General features: G+C 39.2%; 3 protein-coding genes and 1 long non-coding RNA gene across 12 annotated transcripts in view; 2 read left to right on the plus strand and 2 right to left on the minus strand.

The window, feature by feature from the left end:
- LOC149052741 (uncharacterized) lies at positions 1–2,803 on the plus strand. Of its 2 annotated transcripts, XM_089204834.1 has the most exons (4): positions 23–368; positions 1,032–1,094; positions 1,583–1,864; positions 2,529–2,803. In XM_089204834.1, the coding sequence occupies exons 1-4, from the start codon at positions 225–227 to the stop codon at positions 2,589–2,591; spliced, it is 552 nt and encodes a 183-aa protein (XP_089060960.1). In that variant the 5' UTR covers positions 23–224; the 3' UTR covers positions 2,592–2,803. The 2 variants fall into 2 exon arrangements, with proteins under 2 accessions (XP_089060971.1, XP_089060960.1); XM_089204845.1 differs by lacking the exon at positions 1,032–1,094 and having other exon boundaries at positions 1–368.
- Positions 2,652–18,237, minus strand: part of LOC113685249 (uncharacterized) — a 19,640-nt gene continuing 4,054 nt past the window's right edge. Inside the window, exons 1-3 of one of the 8 annotated variants that reach the window (XM_089204562.1) lie at positions 10,720–11,743; positions 7,422–7,727; positions 2,652–3,935 (exon numbers count right to left, since the gene is read on the minus strand). In XM_089204562.1, the coding sequence (XP_089060688.1) occupies positions 3,451–3,935; positions 7,422–7,665 (729 nt within the window). In that variant the 5' untranslated portion in view covers positions 7,666–7,727; positions 10,720–11,743 and the 3' untranslated portion in view covers positions 2,652–3,450. Of the gene's footprint in view, positions 3,936–7,421; positions 7,728–7,990; positions 8,073–8,095; positions 8,578–8,625; positions 8,841–9,202; positions 9,619–10,719; positions 11,744–18,237 lie in introns of those variants that run through there. The other 7 variants (XM_089204600.1, XM_089204584.1, XM_089204605.1 and 4 more) reach the window with 7 other exon arrangements.
- LOC113685248 (uncharacterized) lies at positions 5,135–7,415 on the minus strand. The gene is made up of 2 exons (XR_016186346.1): positions 6,877–7,415; positions 5,135–5,849 (listed from the first exon to the last, which is right to left on the minus strand). It is a non-coding gene; the product is annotated as an uncharacterized LOC113685248 (long non-coding RNA).
- The window catches only part of LOC113667025 (neuroligin-4, Y-linked), a 16,009-nt gene continuing 12,340 nt past the window's right edge, over positions 14,569–18,237 (plus strand). Inside the window, exon 1 of the mRNA XM_089203793.1 lies at positions 14,569–14,807. The gene's annotated coding sequence lies outside the window, so the exon portion shown is untranslated. The remainder of the gene's footprint in view (positions 14,808–18,237) is intronic.

An 18,237-nucleotide genomic window follows, 5' to 3' on the forward strand; every position in this document is an offset into this window, starting at 1 on the left:
GAACGCTCTTTATAAATTTGGTTGGCACTGAATCGCTTCGCATAATTATTCATATGCGAGTGACAGAAATTAGCCAATGGGTCATATAAGTACATGGATTCATCACAGCTGCATGCAGTCTTATTTCGTAGCCTAATTTTGCATAAAGAACACAAACTATTATGATCGTAAGTCCAAGCCTTTCTAATTAAAACGTTTTCGAAGCAAAGTTCAAAGGGATAAAAATGTTCGGGAAGAAACGAATGAAGGTCCTTTCAATTTCCCAGTTGGCGATGGCGGCCATCTTCCTCACGATTGGTATGGTGGATCGATATAAAGTAGGATACAAAACCAGCCTAACGTATATGCCATGTTGGATATCTAGCTTGGTGAGAAAACTGATACCTTTTGAAATTAAAATTTGAGAAATATGCAGTATGATTATAAGAGGAATAGGACTTTTGCTGCTGTGTATTACCCCATGGAGTAAAGAGAGTCAGCCGGGTTTGCAGATTGACTATGTTATCGATTATCGGATATCTCCTGTAGAGCTAATGATTATAACAATTTTATTTTCATCATGATCATGTAAGGCAAAACTCGTCTGCTCGTTTGGTCCGCATTTCAGCAGTTCATATAAAAATTTCAGAACAATTTACTGGTTTCTAACCGCCAAAATGCATATTGAATATTGAAATGCATAAAATGCATATTGAGAAATATACTAAATAATACGAAATATATATTGTAAAATGCATATTGAGAAATATACTTAAAAAGGAAATAGTAAATAAATACGGCTCGGGTTGCGGCGCACAGTTTGGCTGATTACCATCCATATTTGCAGGTTTTATTGCTACTGATCATTGTCAGTACTAATATTTTAAATTAAATATCATCACTGTTATCATTATTATCTTATTGCGGTTATTGTCATCATCATTATTATTTTCATAATTGTAGGCAGGTTATCATGTGGTTTAGTGGTAGTATTTTCTAGTTGACATAACGAAAATTTAAAATCTATCTAAAAAATCTTTTATTTTCCTAAGGTTCTCGCGACTGGCACCATGGGACTTGCTGTAATCCGCGCTCCAATCCCATCGTCCATTCTGGTAGGACACTACCAAAACAAGGATTCACGTGACCGTATTTTTTCAATTCCTTATGCGACGTACAAATGTTCCTATTTTTGATTAAAGGAGGTCTTAAAAAACAAACAAATAAACAAACAGCGAAAATAAAATTGAGGGAGACGACTTGGAGCACAACTTGTAAATTTTAGGATGAAAATACACGGTAATTAAAATCCTTAAAAAGTTGAAGAGACGGCCTGAAATTAAACTGAAGCTGCAATGAATCCTCGCATTAAGGTCCTAGGGCTCCTCGCCCGTTAGAATCTACTTAAAGCTTATTCAATCTCACACCAACCAACCAACCCTTTTTTACTCAAATGGGTACCCTGTGGTCAGTAAGTGAGGCTCGCATCGTACTATCTACGATGGCAGTTTACAGCTATCATTGGGATCCTTTCATTCCTAGTCCATTAGAATCTTCTTAAAGCTGCTTATTTAATCTCTAATACTACCTTTTTGTGACACAGATCGATGCGCTGTGGTCAGTTAGCGTGGCTTGCATCGTACTATCTGCGATAGCAGTTTACAGCTATCATCGGGGTCTGATCCATTGCCTGATTAACACCTACCGATGGGAAAATTATAATTTCGTGGTAGAGGGGACAACTACCTTCATGACTGATAAGGAGAAGCTGATGGTTGCCATATCATCTCTCCTCGTGGCGTTTTTCATCTTGGAGATCATGCTCGCTGCTACACTTGTTAGAAGCACAACCCTTGCAAGCCTCAAGCCCTCATCAGAGCACGAGGTAAGCATTACAAGGAGTTTTTTTAGGACCGCAAACTATTCTAAATTATTTTGAAAATCATTGTGAAAAACTTCTTTCAAAAAAGAAAAATCCCAAACGATTTAAGGCGGGTGCTGCGAGTGTCGAAATGAAGCAAACCCTGAGTTCTGATTGGCTAGCGTATCCTGGAAAAAAAAAAATTGTACGTCCGGTTACTTCAAGGAAGCAGTCTGAAAAACGAATCTGGTGACGAGTTACATGAGTTTACTTGTATTTTTCTTCTCACATTTGCAAACATGATAAATCCAATATGATCAACCGTTATTATCCAATAAGGATAGGTACGTGTAAGCTATGGAGACGCAAGATATGAAGGTTTTAGTACCTTTTTACTCCCTGTTTATAAGCTACACGTAGAGCGATTTCGTAAAAAGGTAAATATTTATTCAAAACCTCTCTTGCATGTTGAAAATTGTTACAGAACCCAAGACTCGGCCAATTTTGACACATACCCATTTAAGACTGACGGTGCGTACGGAGAGTGTCACCCCATGATTTAGCATCAAATCCCCAATTTATTTCCCAAGAAACAACAAACTCATTCCTAAAAGGTAAATATTCCGCGACCTCCCAATCCAATTATGATTGAAATTCTCCTATTTTATATGTGACTGATCTTTTTCAGCTGCATTGTATTCACCCACCAAGAGGAAGATCAAATACTATTCAGCCTGTGTGTGAGTCTTAGTCATCGCGCCCGTTTGTAACACGCCACTAGAATGAAAGAAAACCTTTGTCAACATACATCTTTTGACAAATAATAGCAAAATTTAATTACAAAATTGACAATAGTAAAGATAGTATTAAACAATGCAAAAATTGAGTGTGCCTGCTGTTAATAAAACTTTAATTATTATTTGCTCAGACAATTACATCATTAATAAATATTGCATTCTTAAATATTTTGCTGATTTAATCACATAAAAGTATATAAATATTTCCTTAAAACCCCTAAAAAAATTAACATATGGATTCTCATATTCCACTTGATCCTCTCTGCATCTTCGTACTTTGGTTTTCTTCCTGCAGCCCTCTGATTGGATTCATTATTGCCGCCCCTTGAGCCTGCGTTAGCAGCGGTTTTGTGTGCGCTATGAAGCACAAAAAACCATCCGCTACGCAGGCTACTAATACGTGGGGAGAGTCGTAGTGAAATTGAAATGTTTCGCCAAAATAAACAACGTAATTACCTTCCCAACGCTCAGGACAGTGCGCTCTAACCTTGTGGACAACTGCATTCCGGAGAGTGCTTCACTTTTCTTGCGTATGCCGACGGATGCATTTATGCATTTAGGCGTTATTGCGTTGTCGTATTTATCAAGCGTATGAATAAAAGGTGTATGTTTCCTAAGAAACTGTGGTGTTGCGTCGGTGTGAGAGTATAACAGGGTAATTTGGTATTATTAACTGAGTTGATAACTTAAATTAGTCACCGTAAAGTGTTTAAAACCTGACGTTTCGAGCGTTAGCCCTTCGTCAGAGCGATGGACAATTTAACTAGCGTAGTAGCACAGTGCACATTTTCGGTTTTAATTCATTCGATACCTTTAGCAGCCATTGCTTTTTCTCAAATAACAGGGCACCCAGCATTTCCACTTATAAGGAAACGGTAATCCAAGCGTTCCGAACGTATACGGGTATCTAAAGGCTAGTAATTTATCCGGTGAGTTGGGAACTGCGACGTTCACTTCCTGGAAATAGAACTTTTTGAATGGTACCACCCACGACATGGGAGAAGTTTCCAACGTATGATGGTATTTCAGAATGAGATTGTCCTTTGATGAAGGAGGGTAATATTTGCGTAGCATTGTTTCAGTTTTGCCAGAAATGTAACTTGATACGTTCACTGGTTGCCATCTCATAAAATCCACAGTCACATCCCCTAATACTGCAACCAAACCATTGGCTTGCATTCCAAGCTCACGCAGTTCACGGAAAGCTTCCGGCTTCTCGGTTTCCAAAATATAAGAAATGTCGGCGTCGTGATCATATGGCAAGATGTCTCCCATGCGATAGGCGCCAAGCAGGGTTCCTGAATACAAAAGAATCGAAGTTTTATAAGTGAAGTAAATAAGAGAAAGGGATTCGATTAATTAATGAAAAAATGATTGAGTCAATAACCAAAAAAACAAAAACAACAACAACAAGAGATCGACGAATAGACGGAATGACCTTGCAAATATGGACCCTTTAACTCTGATAAGTGACCGTGACAGAACTTCTCCTTACAACATCAGTACAAAACCAAGCAGACTGGTAGTGAGTATGAAAAAAAATATCAGTTTGGGGATTATTAGTTGATCATTCATGTCAAACGAATTGTTTCACTGTTTTTTTCACGATGATGTAAGATTATCTTTAGGATATAACACGATATTAGAATTCATTTTACATGTAACTAATGTAGTAACCATTTGTACTTTGACTTTTTTAGATGAATATAAACCACTTTACCACCCTGAGGAAATTGGAGATCTTTACGCATTATTCCATTTGATTGTAACTGAATTAAGAACAGAAGGATTCAATCTAGCTTTTCAATTTGAAAATATCGATTTTCTAAGAAATGTACTTCGTGTGTATGATTCGTATACATGGTTTCGTTGCTTTCATGAAGATAGACATAGACGCACCGAGTATTATTGGCTAACTACCACTTTTTTACTTGTAGGCAAAACAGTGACGATCTTCACTTTTTAATTTTTCTAGATCGAACATTTCCAGTATGAACCCGATGAAGTGAAAGATATTTACACATCATTTCATTTGATTGTACGTTATTTACCATCAAAAGACATGAACTTAGTGATTCAATTTGATGATGAAATGTTTTATATGTTAGTAAATAGTGTCTATACTTTGAGCGAACACTTTCACTGTTTAACCTTTTCAAATGATGAAGAAATACAGATAATGGAATATCGTGGATCAGACACAAAATTTTTTACCTACGGGTGGTACCATAAGAATTTACACGAGTGATTAATTTTTATTTTTCAGATTGAATTTCCCGTAGAAGATTTTAGTCAATCCTTTTATGCGTTACATGCATTTTTAATGAGTGAACATGAAGACCTCTATTTACTGTTTATCAATGTCAACTTTTCACTTATATCAATGCTTGTAAGATTGATCTTTCTATAATTCATTGTGGATTTACTAATTATGAAAACCCACCCGTGATTGAAAATGCAGATTGGTTAATCACATTTAATAATAGACATATACATCATTCCATCATTCATTTTATTCGACACATATATAACTTTTTTTAATTGTATACAACTACAAAAAAGTATAATAAATCATGTTTTGAAAAATCTTAATAGTCTTTATCATGATATTTAGAATCCAAACCAGCCGCGATTTCTTTATGCGGGTATCAGCGGCCATCCTGAGGGGTCGACCCCCGGGCACCCAGGGGCATTTGTCACAGCTGCCGTGACAATTACATGCTAAAGCCCCTCGGGTGGGGCAAAAAATTGGGACAAATACCCCCACCCCTGGAGCAACCTGGGCAACATATAGTCGGTGTTGCCTGTTCCTCGATGCAAAAGTATGAGTGATCATGGTTTACTGAAGCCACATCAGCACTAAAATCCACACAAGTCTCTATGGAGTCCTCAAGTTCGAGCTTTCTGGGGCAAACTTTCTTGGCTTGCGGTTGTTCATCACACTGTCTCTTCCTATCGGCAAGACGCTTCGAATGCGAACTAACCGTATGAAATTGAAATCTCGATGTCGCTTTCCTTAAAATGCAATGAACAGATTCTTGGATCGCCGAGTGTCTTGATTTTTTATCCGCTCGCTTACAGAAAACCTCCCACTTCTTACGCTCATTGGGCCTTTTAGGAAAGCAAAAATAACTGAGATCAGGTCGTTTCTTACTCCCATTACGGCACAGAGCAACAGCACAATACTTGACCACGGTACACAGGAAAATAAACTGCAAAGGACAAATAAAAGACGCCAAGATTTCCCGATTTGTCAAACGCACATAGCTTTCCTTGCAGTGTTTGAGACAGCAGATTACGTGCAAATCCCGTGGGTATGGCCCCGGGGTATTTTGCCAAAAACGCAAAAGCGCTCTAATGTCCCGCGTGCGGGGCATGCCTTTGCTACAAATCCCCTGCTAAGCCCGTGGGTTGCCCTTGGGTTGCCCGGGGGTCGACCCCTCGGGATGGCCGCTGATATCCGCATTATCCCAAGTAGCGCCATCGACCCATCCATGTCTCATGCCTGTCGGTTCGTGAATATGATGTAAAGCCGCTTAAAATACAAGTTCACGACGTCTCTCACGTAACTTCATCTCGTCAATCATAGCTTTGTATTTTTCAATGTCTTGAGCATGCTCCGAAGCTTGCAAACGGATCTTTCTTTTATAGCGACGAATTTTTTTCACACAAAAGGATCCCACCATGTCTTGACACATACACAACTAGTTGTCCAATGTGTGTCTCCTGTTTCTTTCCACAATATTATACCATCGAGGCGAATATTTGACCACTATTAACGCTTCCATTTGACCGATCAAATCTGTCACATCTTTCCTCGGATTCCTCAAATTGTCATAGGCATGCATGGCCTCTTCAAAATCATGCCCACACGCACGTATCTTTTTTCCTTTCTCAATAAAGTGAAACTCGTGTGTAAACAGACACAGCTGCATGTTTACATTTTGGACACCACATCACTGACAAGACAGATTCAGCGGTGTAAGGGTAATGACTAAATTGAAACTTCTTGGAAGAACCCATTAAAAATTTTGAGTGATGGTGAGGCACTTCAGACGTATAACGTGTTTTCTCGTCAAACGAATAATAAATGAATTGATAACTCGGCGGAGAAAGAGACGATTGTTTGCGCCAATTTCGAAGACGATCCATCACAAAATGATAGACATCTAATCGTACTATTTTTTTTATAGAAAAAAAGCATGCTGATAATATCTCCCGCCGACATGAGTTACTTACCACACAAACGCGTGCAGGAAAACATTTTTTCCTGTCGTATGCTGTCCTTTCCTGACGCGTGACATTGGTAGTTTGCGTGACCACTTTTTTCTTAGAGCCTCACTTTCATGCCAGTCCTACAGACCCCCTATACTAGTTATACTACTGATTCGTTAGGCAAGGATTAACTTGACTCTTAGAGAGACCCAAAAATTAAATTTAGCTCAGGAACATCAACTATATTACTATTATTATCACATGAGAGGGCATTGAGAAAAATAAGAACTAAAAAAGAATGACAAATTAGTCTGAACAACCACGCGAGCATGCGAGCGGGCCTAAGTACATTTTAGCACAAAAATATCCATTGTAGCCCGCAAAATGCTCCACAAAGTGATAGCGATGGAAATAAAGGCACGATACGTTTTCTAGGTGTCTCAATACGAGTCCGTAGATTCTTAACACAATTCTTTGAACGATGCGTCCTTTTCAAATTTGGCGTTGGTTTTTTTGCGCGCGGTGACGTTACAATTATATTTAAACTTGGAAATGAATGCCAAACTCACCATAATCGAGCCAATACTGAACACCGTACTTGTCAAACACCCGCGAAATGTTCTTCACCATCATTCTTAACGTTTGACGTCTCTCCAGTGGCAAGTAACATTCCTCGTTATATCCCCCGCTCACTGATGGTAAAATTACCAGATGGAGGCTCACCAAGACAAGTAATACTATAACTGACGATATTATCAGCAGCCTGTTCGCCAGCATTCTTCTTCTTCTTGATGAAAAATGACAGCAAAACATTTTGAACTTAGCCTCCTCAAAATCAGTAAAAGCCGTCTTTCAGCGGAGGATGTCATGCAAATCTAAAGAGAGCATAGAAACGTGTTTGAGCATTCCATGCAAATGAACTGGAAGACAATTGCTTGGTTACAAATCAAAACGTGGAATAGAAACAAAAAAAGATACAAAATGAAATTGAAATCAAGTTTCGATGACTCTAATTTAGAGTCAAGCTCTGATATCACTGAACCCGTCATTGTATTGATTACACGTCGAAAACAACGCGTACTTCCCAAAATTAATATGACCTAAAAAGTTGCCCCATAGAAAGTAAAATTTTTGCCACGTTGAATTATCGCAACGCTTCATTTGCTGCTTTCCCACGCAACGCTTTCATTTGCGGCTTTCCCACGGGGTAAAGTCTACCCGACTAAATAGACATTGCCGCTACCTTTCTTCCAGAGGTCATTTGCACTTCCTGACAGCTGAAAATGTTGAAACTCATATGTGGTTACCTCAGTTGGGGGAATACAAAGCCCCTTCCAACTTTTGTTTATGCCAGTATCCGCAAAACTCTTCGAAGTGTTCAGGCAACAGGACAACGATCACTTCCGAAAAGGGCATGAGAGGTGATGTTTTTCTCAAATGGTTTCTCGCACGTCACACAAATGCTGCATGTATACGTGATGAACTAGGAATTTTCCTCATTGCTCGCATTTTCGTCGCCCTTACGAGACTCGAACAAAAATGTTACAAAATATCCGTGCGTTTTATATCATAATTATATCAATCCACTGAATAAGGCTAGTGTACCCCATATAAAGCGGTTTACGTGCATTTAATGTTACCTTGGTGAAAGAGCTTTCAAATAAGAACAGCGAAGAGAATTTAATTGTTCTTGACATGGATCGTGACATTTCTCAGTGTGTAATTAAGAGTAGGAAATATTCATGAAAAAACAAATATTTGTTAAACGCCCACCTATCAATCATGTTATACAAAAGAAACAAGGCAACTCTTTAACAGTCCAACCCAGGCAGTGTGCGCCCTCTGATTTGCGTTGCATCATGGTCGTAAAACGAAAAGTGAGTCATTTGCATCCTGTCGCTGTCGCGGTCGAGTGAACGTCTCTTGTGGCAGCGAGATAGCGTGAATAAACGTGGAGTGTAATGGGGATTTACTGTCATTTGCCGTTCCTTCGAAAGGTAAAAAGCGTTATTCCTCCGTGACAAATTCGTTATCAGTTACGCTCACAGCTGATGGCTGTGTGAACAATATCAAATTCGCGAGTTATTTAATGGGAAATCGACCCTAGACATGCAAACGCATTATATTACAAAGAGATAGCGGCCCCCTTAATACACAAACTATGTAACTGCCACTGGCGACTAATACTAATTAATTCTAGCGCAATTTTTAACGCGGAACGAAACGACACGGTACGGTTAAAACTGCAAATAAAACAGCGAACGAAAACTATTACAATATAAACTAGACTAAATACACAAGGAAAGCTACAACGAAAACAACGAAGAAAACTGCATGATACAAAACTTACATTTGTTGCGATGTTATAGATCCTGCCTAGTGGCGAACAAACTGCACGAAGCGAAAAGAACAAATATACGAAACTACACTCGACGAAACTACACTGCAAAACTGCACCAAACTACGATGAACAATACGGTTAAATACGTTACTCAACATTACACAATGACACAAAGAAAGCGCACGCAAAATTTTTACTACAATTAGCACTCTTGCACAAGAACAATAAACAAACGAAAAAGAATGTAAGGCGTTGCGATCTACTTTTCACGATCTGCTTTTCACGTCATACAGTTAAAGGCGCAAATACGGGATTCCCGAAAGGAGAAGGCATAAGCCTCCTAAGACCAAATTCGTCACGCTCAACGTTTAATAAAAACGTACAGAGTTTCAAATATGCTTAAAGAATAAAGAATACCGAGAATAAGATTTTGAGAAACGTATCTCTGGAGTTATTTTATGCGGGAGAGACAGTATACCTGAAAACGAAAAAAATAGCGCGCACAAATGAAAATATTACCTCTGGTAACATAATCTAATCTGGCTTTGCCAATCCTCAAGAAGACCAAGAACATACAGATGGAGAAATGACAACTGAAAAACCTTTACTATCACATCGTAAACAAAAGTCATTAAAAGATATCGTAATAACAGCTTAGCTTTCAGGTCAGAAGATTTAAAAGCGCAAGCGAATGGCCGGAGTCGCACAAGCATACGAACCTTGATGCAATGCGGTCGTTTGTTTTTGTTTTGAATCGCCGCTTTTGTTTGAATAGCGCCTCTGATTGGTCGGTTATTTTTACCTTGTCACGTTGCTCAAAGTACTTTCTGCGTTTTCTCCGATCAATTTGAAGAGCTTGTCAAAATAATTCTGTTCAAAACAGTTCTATACGTTTTAGTCGGGCATGGAATCAGTTGAATCGATTGACTTCGTAGATTCTGAGGCAGTAAATGCTTATGGATCGGTTGTTGCTAAAGAGGAACACGAAAATCCTTGCGAGCATTTCGAAGAAGGTGAAAATGTTGATCCACCACGTTTTCATACATTCATCAATTTTTTTAAATTGAAGTTTGCCATCCTTGTTAAATAGGACCAAGGGTCAGTTAAAATTTCCTGCCCGTGGAGAGGAGCTTTCGCTCGAAAGAGTGGTCGAGGTTGTTGTCCAAGCAAAGCAGCAAATAAGAATGATAACGCAAACTGTCAGTGTCGCTGACGTTCCTGTAATGAAGTGACTAAACTTAAAATAATTAAACGTCCGGCAGTCCAATATTTTTTCGTATTTCTCTTCGAAATCCAAAAAATATTTATACGAAAATGTTCTACCCATATTTACAATCCTCAAGCGCTTCCAGGCAGCCTAAAATTTCGAACTTGATGTTTTTCGCTAACCCTGTATATAGAGTACAAAGCCATCCAAACGCTTGACACTTAGAAACTTGTCAATATGATGACACGGTTGGACACGGTACACAAATAACTCCATATTTCTCTGAAATATACCAATTTTTCATAGGAAAATATTCTACCTTCATTTAAAATCCTCAAGCGCTTCTAGAAAGTGAAAAAATCCCAACGTTGTCCGTTTCGCTGACCTTGTACATACAGTGCGAAGCGATCAAGCGTGACACTAAGAAAATTTTCACCGGACACTACCGGACACGGTCTTTGAATAACTAAACGTCCGGCAGACTGATATTTTTCCATATTCCTCTTTGAAAAATACCAATTTCTATTGGAAATATTTTATCTTCATTTAGAATCCTCAAGCACTTCTAGAAAGTGAAAAAATTTGAACGTTGTCATTTTCGCCGACTCTGTTCACAGAGTACGACGAGATCCAAGCGTGACACTTGAAAAAAATTTTCTGCGGATTCTTCCGAACAAAATTCAAAATATTGTAAGGAAGCTGTAAAATGACGAACGGCGAATTTATTTACCGTAAAACAGTTGACTTTATGTCCACGATGGCTTTTGAGACGATTTTAGAAGGTTTTCAGTGATCTGGGAATTTCGTGTTACAGGAAATTGGGTCGCGGCGCGCGTTGCATCAAGGTTGGAAATGGGCCTTCTAATTTCCGGTTATCCGGTGTGTCGCCGTGTGCATTGTAGACTGTTATTTATTGGTTAAGTGACACCTTTCGTTGCTCTAATTCATCTGTCCTTCATTCAATGATCAAGATAGTAGATTTACCATGCAACACTCGCCATTAGTAAATTTCCTTTTACTTATGAAAGTAGATTTACAACACAATTGAGTATACGATAACAACGCTGTGTAACGCATCAGTAGGCCTCTTCTTGGCCCTCATCGGTCTCAAGCTCTATCGTTTAAAGTGCGAGAAACGCATGAACCGTTGGAGAGCGTTTGAGCACGTTTGGTCAGAGCTGTTGAAGAATGATCAAAGCGGCCATCCAAATCTCAGAAAGGCTCCAAACTACGACGTACATCAAATTTTGACCTTCTCGAAAGCCGGTCTCAAATTACTTATTGAAAAACAGTGATTGCGTTTGTCCTTGGGAACCACAGAATGTGCGACAAATACGTACAAAAAAAATACTTTTAAACATTCAGAATAAATCAGATTATATTTGCCTATGGTGAAAAGAAAAAGGAACGGCCTTACATTTACTTAATGTTCAGTCAAAATCTGCCAATTTCTGCTGCTTTCACCGCCATATTGAAAATGAATTGTGTTTTGCTTCCCTGGTTAATTAGGAAAAATTGCATGTGTGAGATAGTCAACAATGCGACGGCTTAATGGCATCTTGTTTTGACGCAAGATGACTTATTGCCTTTCTGAGGTCTTCCTATTTTCAGGAAACATTTCAGTCACGATCAGGGATGATAAACCTTCCAATTATATTTTACTAGTTGTGTTTTGATCTGGTAGTTAAATCGTTGTTCTTGGCCATGATTAACATGGTTAATGCGAATATTCCCTCCCCCTTCAAATGGAACGAACTACACGCACTAACACAAGAATGCAAATATTCTCGCGCCTCTGAAGAACCGATCGAGAGAGATTTATTAAATAGACACCCCTTCCTGAAACAAGCTACAAACTCAAAGGGTTTACCCTTCTGAAGCAATAAAAGGTCGGAGAAAGGAACTTTAGAACATATCTTGTGTCAATTTAGTACTGTGTTGCTTAATCCAAGTTTAGTTTAGAACTCGGTTCGATTAATACATTCAGATGTCTAACTTTAGTCTCTCTGAATATCAACAATATTGGAAAAAACTTGCGGAATTTGTGGAGAGCGATTGAAGAAGGCAAAAGATAAGTATGAGAACAATTTTCTTTGAGCTGATAAGATGAAGATCACTTTCACAGCCTTTGGTGTCAAAGTTCGCAAAGATGACCTTGACATTTGCCCTCTCAAGTTCTGCCACAGGTGTTACAAGCTTGCTTTAAGAGGAAGCACAGGCCTTGCAATCAATGAGTGGCCTTCACACAAACGCACTGGCAACCGTAAGATCTGCAGTTTCTTTATAGATTAATAGAAACGTGGTAGGAAGAAGAAGAGTAAACCTGGAATAAATCCCAGAGAGGACTCCGCTGGACCCAAGGAACAAGTGGAAATGGTGGAAGGAATGCCTGGCACCTAAAGCTTCCAACCTGACCCAGCCACACTCTTATTCTCTAAGGAGGTAAAGAGCTTTAGAGGATCAGAACCTCTTTACCCAGAACAGTTTGTTGAAAACATTAAGCACGAGTATATGTGCCCAATTTGCAGAGGTTCTCAACCAACCAGTCCAGGCAAAATGCCGAACTCCACACATATTTTGTGCCAGTTGTTTGCCATTTTCTTTTGAAATGTCTGGATTCCTTTGCCCGGTGTGCCAAACTGCCATAGAAAATCCTAGCAAGTTCATTGAGCAAGCCCCTCTTGTTCTTCTCAGAGAGTTAGATTTGCGATGTCCTACTTATAAAAACACAGTAAGACTTAATCAACTACATCAGCATCAAGAATGCATTCCAAGACCTATAACAGCACCCACATACATCTTAACCCCTTCACAAAGATCAGTTCCAGTAACACCACCCCCTTGTCCCAGTGAAACCTATACCTAAAGCAGAGGAAAAGGGACCAGCAAAGGTAAATGTACCATGAGTACAAGCAGAACTTACAACCACCACTGGTGCAACAACCTCAGTGTGGAGAACAACTGAGAATTGTACTTGTAGGCAAGTATCCATGTCCTTGGTGCAAGATAAATTATGAAGTAATGCACGTCTCTTGCCATAAACTTGGGCATGCAGAAAAACAAAGCCTTGAAAACATTCAAGAGGATTATGACAAGTTTGTCGCAGATGGCTCTGTTACAAGTTGACATTAGTTTTATCACAATGTGATTCACAAGAAACTGCTGGACATTGTGTTCAGTTCAAAATCAAGCAATGGAATGTATTTCACTTCGGCGCCCATGTTTCACCTCCGTGCTCCTTGAACTCAGCTTTAGCGTTAACTTTTAGCGTAAATAAATTATCGTTACAGATCCCGGTTGATGAGTGACCACATAAAATTATTAATTCCCAGGGTCAAATACTGTTTTAACGTAAAAATAATTTTTATCAAACAACTGGCTCTATGCATAATGATATATGGCGTTTTATGAAAATTTTGCATATTCTGTTCCCCATACATCCTCTGAGTAAAACACACAAATCATCGATAGTTCTTCGAGCGGTCTGACAACCGCGTCAGAACGTCAATGGAGAGCTACTGAAGTTGGTTTCCTGGAAAAACAGGATCAAGGATCACTGGATCACCGTATCAAGGATCAAGGATCAAGGATCAGTTCAAAATGAATTAAATAAATTAAACAAATTAATAGGCATGATTGATTGCTCATCTTCGTGACTCAGTCAAGATCTCCCGTTTGCTAAAGCGAAAATAAGAGAAAATACTGAATACTGAAAAAGCCATACCACTTTGTGGAAGTGTCAATTTTCGCCTACGGACTTTTAGGACTGCTATTGAAGACTGACCGCTATAGAGCGGGTTTACTTGTGCATATGCTATATTCACATGAAATTTCTAAATTATCCCGAGTGTCGGCATGAGATTACGTCTCTGACTTCTGGTGCAATTTCAAAACACGACGCCGCTTTTGGCGACTGCCGGAGTGAACAGAAAATTTTCAGCGGCTTTAACTTCATCTCTAAATTTTTACTGACCTCATACGACTAACATGTCACTTTTTCGGAATACCGTCTAAATGCCTCGGCTAACACATTGAAACAGATACAAGGTGCTTCGAATGCCTCTTTGTGCCTTTTTTCGCCGGGGAAACTGTCCAAGATGCAGCTTCGTGAGTCATCCGCCATAAATTCTTCGATTTTGATCATGTGACTTGACACGTCACACGTGTGTACATTAAGCAAAGTAATTAAGGCGGAAGCAATTCTATTTCTCGGTCTGATTATTCGGATTTTGAGGCTTCGATGGAAGGCGAACAGAATGGAAAAGTTTAAAAATCTGTTGGTAAAATCAGGCCCTGGCAATTTGGACCGCCAAGACGAACGTAACCTAAAATAGAGCGGAGCGCAAGAGTTAGAGGAGGATCCATGGCCCGTGCGCCGCGGCCGCCTCAATCAAGAAAGCAAGAATGGTGAGTGCATTTACGATTATAAGTAAATTATTTGAGAATCAGTCGCTTATTAAACGTAGGAGCGATCAAGTAAAGAAAACCTATTGTGCAGACTCTTGGATACCGATAAACGTGCGCTGACATTGGTACATTTTTGAAACGAGTAACCTTTCGGACAGGATTGATTTCATCATGTTTCCGGTCGCAAATGAGAAACATTACGCTTGAATATGGCGCTCATAATAAGGCGATTCTTGTAACATCCGTTTACAGCATGGTTCTGTTATTATACACTTCCATTAGAAGTTATATAGCACGAATGTGCTATATATGCTGCTCAATGTTAGTTGTAATCATTCCTGAAAAACTCTCAGTTAGAGACGAAACGCATCGAAAGAAATAAACAAAAAGTTACAACAGTAGGAAGTCATCTTTTGTGTTGCTCACTAGTCTCATTAAAAAATTTTAAAAAAGGATAAATCTTGCCCATTTCCGGACCGTGGAAGAAGACTTTCGAAACCAGATGACGACCTCCCATAATACGTGACAATACTTTGCGTTTAGTCACGCTCACTCCTGAACCGATGGGCCTGAGGTCACAGTGATACACACCAGACAAAATCTAAAGACAAATACTTTTCGGCTTAGAATTAAAAAACATTTCTTTAAGTATAGAACTCGATAAAAATTAAAAGGAAAAATTATGGGAACATATATATTTTTACAGCTGTTTGGAAAGGCGTGCAAATTATATGTGTCTCTGAATACAGACATGCGATCCGTCGCGTTTCGATTATTTAGCCTTCGTTATTTTATGCCTCACTTCGTATTTCGTAGTCTCTAAATGGTGACCTATATCAGGATCGAACAAATCTTACTTTTATTCCACTCGTAAATTTCGGCAGCAGCTGAACAGCCGAGACGAATTTGTTACTCCCAGATCTTGACATGACACTTTTTACCGCCTTACACACGTGTGACGTATCACATCACGTGACCTGAATGAAACCTTTTTCATAATGGCCGTCGATTAGGCGTCAAAAAAAATTTGTAGAAAACTTAATTCTGCACAATATATCGTTAATTTGCTCATTTTGGATTCTTTAACCTAAGAGGAATGCATTGGGACAAAAAAAAAAGGAGAAAAATTTGGCATCAGTCACCCTTTAAAGGAAAAGCAGATGGAATGCATCTGAAGAATCACTCGCTTAGAAGGAGACGTTTTAGTCGTTTTTACGACGGGATTTGACAAGAGACACGATTCGGAAAGTGATAAAATTGTATCACCCCACTGAGTTCCATGTATATTCCAGGGGATTCACAACAACAGGCAACAAGTCGAAAATCTCAAGAACACACACTGGAGAACTGAATCAGTTCTTAATCTAAGGTGATTTTTTTTTAAAAAGAAAGTACCTGACGACTAACGAGGAAGAATTGTTTTTTCTTTTTTTTGTCTCCAGAAAGCACAGCAGGTAGAAAATTTAGTCCCACACTTTTGATCACTTCCGACAAAATAAAGGACCTTGACGTTTGCTGATTCTCTGTTTCTCGATAGCTTTAACAGGGGAACCGCACCAACGGTTAAGCATAGTGTGCAAAAGCAGAAGTGCTAAAATATCTGCAAGCATTTTCGTTGTCACTAGCGGGAGATGACGACAAATCCGTATTCACAGTATTTTCAGTAAACAAAGTGCTCGAGTTAGAAAGATAATAGCCACAGGAATTGTTTCGAACCTCAGCGCTGCAAACAAATGACGTCACGGATTTTCACTCAGACGTGCGAACGACTCGCAGCCGGTTGTCTGTTTGGTGTCTGTAAACTCGTAGACGTGACTTTTTTTCAACCACTTTTTCGCGAGCAGATGAAATATCCTGCTCAATGTCAAGGAGAAAACCTGGGAATTATTTGTTAGATCGACTAATGCTTGTGTGAAAATGCAAAGAATTGGAAAACAATGGCGATTTTGTCGTCCATTGGCCGTGTCTACAATGTCTCTGTGCAGAAGAAAAGTTTGTGTGAATGCCAAAAATATCGTATTACACTCCGGAACAATAGAATATCAAGAGAATTCAATATGGCAGCGATCACGGCTCGATCTGCAAACAAGAGTGTTTCGTACCATGACTTTTACAATTTGAGCACCACAGATCTTCTATTTGATGAAAAGAAAAAGAAAAGAAGACCTGCAAGTAAACCTTTGGGATTTTTCGAGGCAGAGCGATGACATGATGTCAGAATTTTGATTTGCTTTAATTTAATTTTCGCGCTAAGACTACTGAATTCGCATTCAATGCCTGGCATATTTTTATTCCGAAAAGGACCGAGAACTAATTTATCTCCCTGCAAGAACATAAAACAAATATGGCAGGTAATTTAGTGTTAACAACTGGGTTGAAAACGTAAATTAGCCACCGTAAAGGGTAAAAAAGCTGACGTTTCGAGCGTTAGCCCTTCGTCAGGGCTAACGCTCGAAACGTCAGCTTTTTTACCCTTTACGGTGGCTAATTTACGTTTTCAACCCAGTTGTTAACACTAAATTACCTGCTGTACTCTCCCACCGACGCAGCACCACAGTTTCTTTAGAAACTTACCCCTTTATTCATAAAACAAATATGGCCGACGATTTGAAGATCAGCGTAGCTCGTGTGTAACTATTTCAGTCATAGTTTTCAACATGGCGTCTCGTCACTTACTCAACATGGAAAATAAGGGTATTCTGGCGCGTTGGGAACTTTTTAGATGGGAGGAAATGGCAATTTTACAGGATATTTGGACGCTTCGAACTCTGTAGCAGTCAATTCGATCGAGAGCAGTTGACTTTATTGATGCACTTTCCTGTAATAGGCGAGTGTTTGGGATGGAGAACGACGGATTTTTAAGAATTGTATGGCGACCTAGGTCAATAATCAATGACAGAAGAACTGGCTCGGGAAGTAAGTGGTTTTTATTTATCGAGTCCTTGTGAGGTTTGATGAATAGCAGAATTAGTACTGAATGTGTCTCGATCGAGAGCAGACGGGACCATGAGCTCCTGATTGTTATATTTTAGAAATTTTACAAATTTCCATACAATTTCTTATATTATTTGGACGCCATTATGGACGAAAGGCGCAAGCACGGCCGCCATCTTGTCCAATATTTCTGCCGATGTTATCGCGAGTGTTGTATGGTAAATCTACTATCTTGATCATTGAATGAAGGACAGTTGAATTTGAGCTAATAACGGAATCATTTGACCAATGAATAACTCTACAATGCGCACGGCGACACACCAGGTAGGCCGGAAAGCAAAAGGTAGTCGATCGTTTAAAGGTGAAGATAGGCTTGAGCGACCATTCGCTTGCGCTTTTAAATCTTCTAACCTGAAAGCTTAGCTGTCATTAGGATATCCTTTAATGACTTCCGTTTGCGATGTCATATTCAGGGTTAGTTTTAAGGTATCATTTC

This window comes from Pocillopora damicornis, chromosome 1, assembly GCF_964200805.1.
Source record: "Pocillopora damicornis chromosome 1, jaPocDami1.2, whole genome shotgun sequence".
NCBI classification, from domain to species: domain Eukaryota; kingdom Metazoa; phylum Cnidaria; class Anthozoa; order Scleractinia; family Pocilloporidae; genus Pocillopora; species Pocillopora damicornis.

Coding starts and splice junctions, on each gene's coding strand:
- LOC149052741 (XM_089204834.1), top strand. CDS start 225: ATGTTCGGGAAGAAACGAATGAAGGTCCTTTCAATTTCCCAGTTGGCG. Junction 369..1,031: donor CATGTTGGATATCTAGCTTG/GTGAGAAAACTG, acceptor TATTTTCCTAAG/GTTCTCGCGACTGGCACCAT. Junction 1,865..2,528: donor AGCCCTCATCAGAGCACGAG/GTAAGCATTACA, acceptor GATCTTTTTCAG/CTGCATTGTATTCACCCACC.